The 10,144-nt window shown below is 46.0% G+C and overlaps 1 protein-coding gene across 6 annotated transcripts in view; it reads right to left on the bottom strand.

Moving 5' to 3' along the window:
• Positions 1-8,964: 8,964 nt before the first annotated feature.
• DAXX (death domain associated protein) overlaps positions 8,965-10,144 on the bottom strand; it is a 343,599-nt gene continuing 342,419 nt past the window's right edge. For all 6 annotated transcript variants that reach the window (XM_086920614.1, XM_086920612.1, XM_086920609.1 and 3 more), the window contains one exon: positions 8,965-9,720. In XM_086920614.1, the coding sequence (XP_086776740.1) occupies positions 9,661-9,720 (60 nt within the window). In that variant the 3' untranslated portion in view covers positions 8,965-9,660. The remainder of the gene's footprint in view (positions 9,721-10,144) is intronic.

Genomic DNA, 10,144 nt, shown 5'->3' with positions numbered 1-10,144 from the left:
TGAGGGGCCTGAGGTCCAGGATGGGCCTGAGGAATACGTCCTTTTTGAGGATTAGAAAATACAGGGAGTAAACCCCTGTTCCCCTTTCTTGCAGTGGGACGAGCTCTATTGCCCCTTTTTGCAGCATGACTTGAACTTCCTGCTGCAACAAGTGCAAGTGCTCGCCGGACATAGGACGGTTTCTTGGAGGTATGTTTGGTGGAGTGGAAGTAAGTTCCAGACAGTAACCGTACTGGATAAGAGATTTGACCCACCTGTCCGTGGTGATGGATTTCCACGCGGGCAGGAACTGTTGGAGTCTCCCCCCGACCGGTGTTGTGTGGTCGGGGGGCAGTGACAAGACGTCACTGCTGGTTGAACCACCCCGAAACTGCTGAGATTGGAGGGCCCCCATAGACTTAGCAGTGTCTGTGTCTTTCTTCATTTTTTCAAGTGTCGCATCCACCTCGGGGCCAAACAGGTGGTCAGGATTAACTGTTTGGTTCAGTATGGTTGTCTGTATATCTGGTTTAAAGCCTGATATCCTAAGCCATGCATGTCTTCTTAGCAACACACTAGTGTTGATCGCCCTGGAGGCTGTATCAGCCACATCTAGCGCACATTTGATGGAAGCGTTAGTGATTAGCTTTCCCTCCTGAATTAACATCCCCCCAGCCTCCTTGTACTGGTCAGGTAAGTGCTGCAACAGTGTTTCTAGGGTGTCATAATGAGCCCTATCGTAGCGTGCAAGTAGGGCCTGCGTGTTTGAAATGCGCCAAATGTTAGCTGCCTGCGCAGCAATCCGTTTCCCTGAGGCCTCAAATATTTTCGACTCTTTGTCTGGGGGAGGAGCGTCACCAGTGGTCTGTGAATTCGCCCTCTTGCGTGCGTTGGATATAACCAAAGAGTCTAGTGGCAAGTGTCCCTTGATGTATGTTGGATCCGAGGGCGCTGCCTTATATTTTTTGTCAATTCGAGGATTGATGACACGTGCCCGAGTGGGCTCCTTGAAGACCTCCGGCGCATGCTTTAGCACTCCTTTGAGCATTGGCAATGTCTTGACTGACTTCTCTGCCACCGAGAAAGTGTCAAACAAGAAATCCACAGGATCTGAATGCAGCTCAACATCATGATTAGCTGCAGCCCTCTCAATCAAAGCGTTGAAGGCTGCAGAGTCCTCCGTCGGTGAGGTTTTTGCCGCAAAGAGCTGCGGTTCCTGACCCGACTGCGGGTCCTCTGGGTCGCCTCCGGCCGACCAAGGTTCATGTTCCTCCTCCGGATCCGAGTACGCTGGATAGTTGTACTCGACCTCCTCCTCATCGTCACCATCCCCCGCGTTGGAACGCGTTGGAGAACGTTCTAAGTCTTTGGGAGACGAAGGCTCCATAGGGGCCGAAGTACCCGCCGAGTCCTTCTTGTTCTTGAGAGGAATCCGAAAATGTTCCAACACCGGCTCCGTGGTGATTTTCCTCTTGAGGAGAGACAGTTTCCCAGTATTGGCGTCGATGATGACCTCTCGACGCTCTTCCTCCGCGAGTGGCTGGAGTCGAAGCTTCGACACCACCAATGACGCTTTGGGCGTCGACACCCCCTTCGAGGGCACATCCGCCCCATGCTTTGGAGCGAAAGCCTTCGGCGTCGACTTTGGCGGCAGGGTGAAGCGGATAGGCGTTTGCGCCTTTGCCGGCTTCGATGCGGGCTTCGGCACCATGACCTCCGGTTCGGGAACCACAGCGTCCTTCCGAATCCGATGCAGGGACTCCGCGACCTTCTTTGCTAAGGCTGGAGAAGGCTTGACCGGCTCGAGCGATTTCCCCGATTTGGGAATCGGGTCGGCCAGAGGCACCGTTTCCAGAGCCGACACAGTGCCATCCTTGGCCCCGACGGCCGGAGCCGGCGCAGCCAGAGCTTTGGAATCGCCTTGACGCTTCTTCGAAGCTTTCTATGGGTCATCGACCTCGACCATCTTCGGCGCCGACGCGGCCGCGTCGGCCGCCTTTGCCTTCGGCGTCGACCCCGAGGCCCTCGGGTCGGCCATCTTGGCGCGGCTCTTCAAGTCGGCCATTTTGAATTTTTTAGACGCTGACGCCTCTAGAGCCTTCTGTCCCACCAGTGGAGCTTTCAGTTTCGGTTTCGAAACCGTTGGCGTGGATCCCGATGGCTTCACTTTCGTTTTCTTCAACGGGAGTGGCGCATCAGAAATGTCCGTGGCCGGGCCAAGAGGCGGGGCTGCTGGACTAGTAACGAGGTCTTGGGTAAGGCCCGAAGGCGATCCCTCGACCTGGGCCGTATGTTGGGGGTTGACCCCTGAGTCAGTTTGAGGATGCTCTTCCTCCGAGCTATCCCCCACGGTGGCAATGGCCCCATCGTCGTCCCCTACCTCGTCGCCGGCTTCATCAAACTCTTCGTCTCCCGCGTCGTAGTCATCTCCCTCCGACGCAAGGCTAAAGTCCGAAACTTGAAAGACATTGTCGTCTTCAACAAATTCTTCGAAGATGTTGTCCGGCGGGGGCGCCGGGGGTGCCGACAACTGGGCCTGGAGTCGAGCGGCCCGACGATGCTTGAGGGTCTTCTTACACCGGAACTTTGAGCAGGCCATACACCTGGCCTCATCATGGTCCGGCGACAAACATTTGTTGCACACAGGGTGCACGTCGAGGTGTGAATACTTGGAGGTGCACACCGGGCACCTCTTGAACGGAGTTCGTTCCATGTTCAGTAGTCTGGAGCGTCGAGTAGGCCCGTCCGCGCCGACAGCACGCCGAGGGGAAGGAAGCGTTCGGAGCTGAGAAACAAGACAAACCCGAACGAAAACAATACAGACGCCAAGCCTAAAGACCATTTGGTCTCAAGTTAGAAAGTTAAACAACTATCGATTCCGACAGAGGGAACCGAAACACATCCGAACCCAATGGCGGAAAAAACCAATCTGGGGATGGAGGCGATGCCCATGCGCACTGTAGTCCAGGGGAGGAGCCACCTATATCGTGATACTTCGAAGACTCTTCCAGGACAACAATGTGCAATCATCCGGACCCAACACCAGGCGGCGATCTATGCACAGATATGAATTCAGCAGCCCACATGCCTCGAACACTATTTTTCCTTTGTCTGTATTTATACGTAGATGCAGTTAAATACGAGTAAATTGTGCGTGCTGCCGTGCTCCAGCCGAGGTCACTTGCCAAGTCCCTCAGCTGCAGACAGGGCCGCCTCCCCCGTGTGTGGTTGCCTGGGCTGAGTCAGCTTCCCAGGCACAGCAGAAACAGAGTACTTCACATTTCTTTAAAAGACCTCTAACTTGCTAATGAGGCTCTGTTGTTTTGTCACCACTTCTAGAGCCTCTGTCTCTCCAATCTAAGTATTGCTGGGAGAGTCCCCATCCCCCCCCCCGAAATGTTTTCCCAGCTCCCCACCCCCCACTAAATGTGGCTCTAGTTGCGCCGCTGGCTGCAGGGCTTGTGATTTGCTCCTGCCCCTCCCCTCCCATCACCGTAAATGAGGTGTGAAAGGCAGGCTGGACTAAGGTTGCTGCAATGCCACAAAAATGGTCTCTCTTCCAAAGTGAAAAAGCCAATGTTGACGAGTTAAAATGTCTTTGCCACAGGCTAAGATAACCTAGTGCAGGGTTCAGTACCAAAAACCAGAAGAGCAATTTAGAAGAAAGGAGTCCTTATGGCTAATTAAAATGTGGCAGAGACATGCATTAAACACCTTAGTCTTCTCCGTAAGAAACTATGCTACAATTAAACATGTCATGTGCTTTGTGGTGGATGCGGTCCATGGAGAATTTGGAGGACCAATAAACGCGAAGGCTGCAACAAAAATGCTGAGAAAGCTATTTAATCTGAATTGTAAGTGTTTCCAGTTGTGAATGAGCGACAGTCCCTCAGAAATTTTGGTGCCAGGAAGGAGCGAAAACACCCCAGATTTCTTTTGTTTCTAGTCCAATAGTTCCTACTGACTGTGCAAAGGCTTGTGCATCCATTCTGCATGGAAAGCTATTTCAAAAGATGAGAACTCTTGAGGATAAATAAATGTATGTTTACAAGTGCCCATCAAGTGCCAAAAGCACTTTTAAATTAAACACGAGCAAAGTGTGACAGAAAAATGTTTGTATTACACGAGACAGTACCAAAAAAGGAAACGTGCCAGAGATGGATGGATCTATGCATAGGGTGTTCTCAAATTAAAATAAAAAATAAAAAACGAGTGCAAGTTTCCAGGTACAGCTAAATTACAAATGCCCTTTAGAACAATTGTTTCTCAGCGATTTCCATAGTGACTGCCTTTGTGGTTTTGATATTCTAATAGCGAGACCCGCAACACAATAATTTTTCTTCTGAATCAGTTTGTGTCTCAATCTTTTAAACAGTTTGATAGAAAACACTATTTATTTATGTTTGCTCTGGGGCATGTTCGCGTTCAGGGTTTTTTGGGGAAAACATTTTTTGATGAACGCAATTGCCATGCTGCATAGAGAATTGGCACACAAGCATAATAGCGCTTTATTATTTGAAATTATCCTTCATACATTCAATAGGTGAGACAGGGTTCCATGAGAATAGACAGAGAGACTGCCACATGACACTACTGGCTGTCTCAGAGTACTACACTGCACTGGGTCTGGCCACACATCCCATCTCATAGGCACCCGTGCCATTCCAGTAACTGAACTCTCCAGAGGAGCCCCTGGCTGCCTGGTTCCCTCTGAAGTACCCAAATGTCTATAGTGGACCTGGTTACACTGCTTACCTGACTGCCCAGTCCATGCAATAGGTACCCCGACAACTTTGTATTGGTTTTAATTGTATTTTTGTCTCTGATTTGGAGCCCCTTTTAAGTTGGCATCACAGCCTGCACTAACTAAATGGAGGGACCGCTGCTGCTGAGAGCAGGGACCCCTTAGCCTGCTAGTACTCTAGGTCTGTAGCATTGTGGGCATCACAGGCTGTAGCGGTTACAATTAGGAATTGGCAGCGAGGCCTGGCACAGCACGGTAGCCTGATGCCGGAGCTGGCACAGTCCTATTTATTCATGTATGAGCCGCTTTCACGTGCACTTCCTTCCTATCTTGGCACCAACATAAAAGTGGCCCCATTATCGAACCATAAACCTTAACAAGCATTGGCATAGCCAATAGGCCTCGCCTTTGGGACCTTATAAGTGTTTGTCCATGCAACAGTTGATGTTGTTGCACCAAGGATATTGTGCTGCATAACTAAATACTTATAAGTTCCCAAAGGCGAGACCTATTGGCTATGCCAATGCTTGTTATTTATTTTCTAGTACAATATATATTATATTGTACTAGAAAACTAATAAAATCGTCAATTTAAATAAATGTCCAAAAATACTAGCTGTAGCGTAGTCGTTTGCTTGTGGCAAAAATAAATGTGGATAAATACAGAAAAAATGCCAAAAAAATAAATATGGATAAATACAGACGGAAATGGTAAAAAAATAAATACCATTAAACCGGGAGCCCTAATCTTGAGTTATCTCTTTCCACCGTGAAACAAAATGGGCTAGTCTGCCGTCCAACTTTACTTGGGTAGAAAAAGGGTCTAGTTTTAATCTTACCTGTACCTCTTCCTCTTCTTTCTGATCGCATTCCTCGCGACCTCGATCTCGGAGGGAAAAAGCTTCCCTGCTCAGATATGGTATTAAATCCATAACCATAGTTGTAGGGCCTGTATCCTGTGGAAAAGGAACCTCGGGTAATTCCATGAACTCGGCCGGGAAAACGACATTCTCCCGGCCGACTCAAAAACGTTCCTAATATCCTTTTGTACTTTTTGAAAGGAATTGAAAGTCCCAACATATTTTACCAAATATCTTACAAATTCATCTCCGAATAGCATTCCCTCACTCCTTTCCCCAAATTCTTTGGAGGCCATATCCGCTAATTTTGGATCAATTTTCATTAATATACTTTTCCTCCTCTCCATACACAATGCTGCATTGGTATTTCCCAAAAGACAGACTGCCTTTTGCACCCACTGGCACATTTCTGCAACATCAATATTTGAATTACTTGAATGTGCCTCTTCATATATATCGAACAATTTAGTAAGAGGCCCGCAAACGTCTAAGCGTCTGTCTTGACATCCTTTGAGGCCCTTATCTAAGCCTCTCCTTGGAGCACGTCCCGATTTATTTAAAAACTTCAACATTTTCTGATCTAACTCAGTTGTAAATGCGACCTTATTATCCAAAATAGGTCTTTGGCACTCGGACCTAAGGCGCGTTCTTACATCCTAAGGGATTTCTCTGCGAATTCAATAAGCTATATATTTTGCAACATGTGCAGCAGGCATCCACTGGGGTGATAACGGATGTTGAATCAGATTAGGGTCAAACATTTCTTTCCCTTGTGGGTCTAAAAATTCCTCCGATTCCATTTTAACCTTTTTTCCCTCATATTTCCTTTTCTTTCTAGTACTTTCTTCATCATCTGTGTCATCAAAACTAGATGAACACGAGATTTCAACACCCCCGTTAGTAGATGATGAATCGCATATTACCACACTGTGGCCCCTTTTCTTCGCCTTTATAGCGTCCTCCTTGGCCTTAATAGCCTTACCCTCCTCATGAACCTTACGTTCATTTCCTTCTCTTTTATTTTGAGGTTCAACATTTTTTCTCCTCTGCGTCTTCTTCACACCTTTCCCTGAACCTCCTGCCACAACATCAACTTCCTCAACTGACCAATAAACCTCCTCTTCACAAGGATCATTTCTTTTATTCTTCTCTAAAGACTTCTCCACTGAACTCTTTTTTATCAATGGACATTGATCTCACCAAACATATTATCCATATATTGTTTAAATCTCTTTTCCAAACCTGAAGCCTCATTCTGATCCATTTTCCTTTTCTCCTTATTTCTCCTAATAAACAACTATAAATATTGACACTTCTCTCTTCAACAATCGCCTTCACGTTAATCAATAATCTCCCGACAAAAACACCCGACTATACCGACAATTTCCGAATCTCGTCAGAGCGGTCACTCTCTCATTCCCAAAATATGGCCGTCCATATCACAAACCTATTTCTACTACTTGTCCCAATCTCTCAAAATGGCCACCGCACGACTCAATTCAAGCCGCAATGCGTTGACTTAACGCTTCTCTCCCTCGCACGAGCATATCCCTGACTGACTCTCGCGCCTTTCCACGAAATAAACCTTCATGCCCGAGCCTTCCCCTACGCCCGCTCATGAACTAAGGCTTCTAGAACCTCACGCGATTGCCGACTGAAACGCTTGTCCTCTTAACGGTATTTTTAAAAACCTTATTTAACTTAACGCGCTAACATGATTACAGTCTAATTCAAAGGAAATCTCAAAATATTTATTATGTCGCTATAATTCTTCTAGAAATATCCTTTTAAACGTAGCAAGAACACCACATTGATCTAATTTAAAATAAAGAATCACTCTTTAAACTTTCTTTCACCACTTAGTCAAAAACACATTCACTAGTCTTTAAAACAATAATTCAAATCTTTCACTTAAATTAACATTTTCCTCTTCCAATCTTAATGACCACCCAATACACACAGTACTTATCTCTTGTGTGAGCAGCAACAAAAGAGGAAGATAGCTGATGGAGTTTAGCTATTATGCATGTTCAGTGTTCTAGATTGTTGCTTTAGTTCCAATTCTAAGCTTGTGTTGCTGCCGTGTGGGAAGCAATAAAAGGAATATGCATAATATTGGCCTCCGGGCCTTTTGCCATAAAATTCGTTCTCATACCATCAAAAGAACGAGTTAATTTACTGCATTTTCTTTAGTAGACACCATCTGAGACCAACACCTAGTGACCGATTCCTGAGCACAAATGCTGCCAGCACCAGTCGGGTCGCACATCCTTTTCACTGCCCTTCAACACCAGAGAATGTGGAGCTTTATAAAGTGATGTAATTTACACCCTTCCGCTACTGCCCCCCACCCTTGCCATGTGAGGTACCCATGGCCAGAGCATCACAGCGTTTGTAACTTCTGCCTCTCTCTGGACCACAACGTCTCGTGTGAATCTTGCTGTGCCTTCCGTTTGAAGAAAGCCTTTCGGTACTGAAGGGAGGGGTTTAAAGATCACAGCAAAGATGCACCAGCAGTACACCGCTAATGCCCCCAACCTCTTCAACGAACAAGACCCTTTTGGCGCAGAGTAAACAGAGGACGCTGGCCTTTCCAGGATTCCGCCACACCAAGCCCAGAGGCCATCTACTCCAGCGCATCCGAATCGAAGGAAGAAGAGGAGGTTCTACCTGCTCCCAAGACCAGCAGCCCTCAACTGACGACAGTGCCTATGTAAATACGGTCAAATCCGATACCCACCCATCGCTCCAGGGGGAATCTGGCAGAGCCTTGTGCCCAAGATATAGCTGTTGCCACACATACCACGAACACAGATTTTTCTATAGTTAAGAGCACTTTATTATAAAAAGAAAGCATTGAGCTGCAGTATATATATGCACATGTATTTTTTGTACGGTGCTCTTGGATCTCACAAGTGGGCAGGACAATTCAGTGCGATTTGAGGAGGATTGCCATGGCAGAGAACCCTTATTCCTCTTTGATGAAGGACCTCCTCCACAGCCTGTTCCTTTAGCAAGGATTTGACTTCCTTTCGGAAGCTGCTCTCTATGGTAAAGTGAGGTTCATCTCAGAGGGTTATAAAGAGAAGGTTTGTTGTTGCAGACTGCAAGTCATATGTAGCCTATACTACAATAAACTGGGATCAAGAGGAGTAAGGCAAGAAGAGTAGTGCATAGCATCAAGAAATCTCTAACAATGGCCAGAAGAAGCTCAGTCATTTTTTTTTAGGAGGGAATCCATAAAACATGAAACATGCAATTGTGGAGTCAGTGGTGGGCAGGGCAATGTGTGTGAGTAACAAGGAGAGGCAAAGGATCAAAACTCTGCCCTAGATATTAAAACCCCACATAGGATTTTTGTATACAGGCTCAAAAGACCAATAACTGTCAAGTGCCATTTATTGATAGGACATTGTATATAAAAATTAAGAAAAGCAATTACTCTAGCAATGCTTTGATCAGTGACACAATAACTCAACAAGTCCTCCTTAATACTAAGATTAGGAAACAAGTTTATTTAGAGGTCATTAGAAAAAAGCTCAGCAGAAAAGTTTGACTGGCAAAGTGCAAGCACCAAGCCCCGGGAAGAGAAGAAATTCATCCATTCCCAAAACCCTGAGTCTTAAGACCCTTGAATTGCAGAAAGCGAGTGTGACGTTCATTGAGGGACAGATTTTTGATTCACTCGCATACCCCTGACACTCATCCTGGAGTAACTGGGACAGCTTGACGAAGACCAGGAATCCACCTTTTTGGTCAGCACACTCGTCCTTAAAAACCAATGAAAGTTCTCCAGCGAAAAAAAATCAACAAAAAAAAATTCTGCATCCTTCAATCTCCCATCCATGGGAGGAAGCATTGGATTTCCCATGTTCTAGATGCTAGAGCTCTAATCGCTGGTCCGGTGATGGGTCGGATTTCAACTGTTTATTCACCTCATCTGTAAGCCAGTGAAAATCCAGCCAAAATCCTATGTTTCAATTAACCCCACAGTCCCCCAAAAAATTTACAAAAAAAAAAATCAAAAATACAATTCATTAACACTATTGAGTGGAGCACTCCGCTTTAGTGCAAGCTTTAATCAGAGTCAGACAGGACAATAACCTCTTCAGGATCACACTGGGTGGCAGCATTTATCTGCAAAAAAAAAATAAAAAAATCAAATGTTATGGCAAAACATTGCTTGACAGAGAGGACACACAATAGCGGACACCACCCAACTAGTCCACAATTGCCATGTATACGTTTAGCACAAGGGTGAAAAAACACAATTAGCAAAGCTGGATAAGTCTTTATTTCTTTTCAATTGCTGGCTGTGGTCACCATAAAAGATCAGCCACAAGGATAAGTTACTTACCTGTAATCCTAGTTCTCTTCCAGGGGTATCCTCATCAAAGTCATGAGCACTGAATATTCCCGCCCATGAGTGGGACCCCGAAAATAATATTAAAAATCATTTTTTCTCATACCAATGTAGCTCCCAATAGGAGGCTAAACAATGTAATTACACAAAAAGACTATTTGCCAATACATAAAAACACAAGAGGGCAAGTAGCACTTG

This window comes from Lissotriton vulgaris, chromosome 5 (genome assembly GCF_964263255.1).
Source record: "Lissotriton vulgaris chromosome 5, aLisVul1.2, whole genome shotgun sequence".
Classification (NCBI taxonomy): Eukaryota; Metazoa; Chordata; class Amphibia; order Caudata; family Salamandridae; genus Lissotriton; species Lissotriton vulgaris.
Note: the sequence above shows the minus strand (reverse complement) of the source record. Positions and strands in the feature narration are given on the sequence as shown.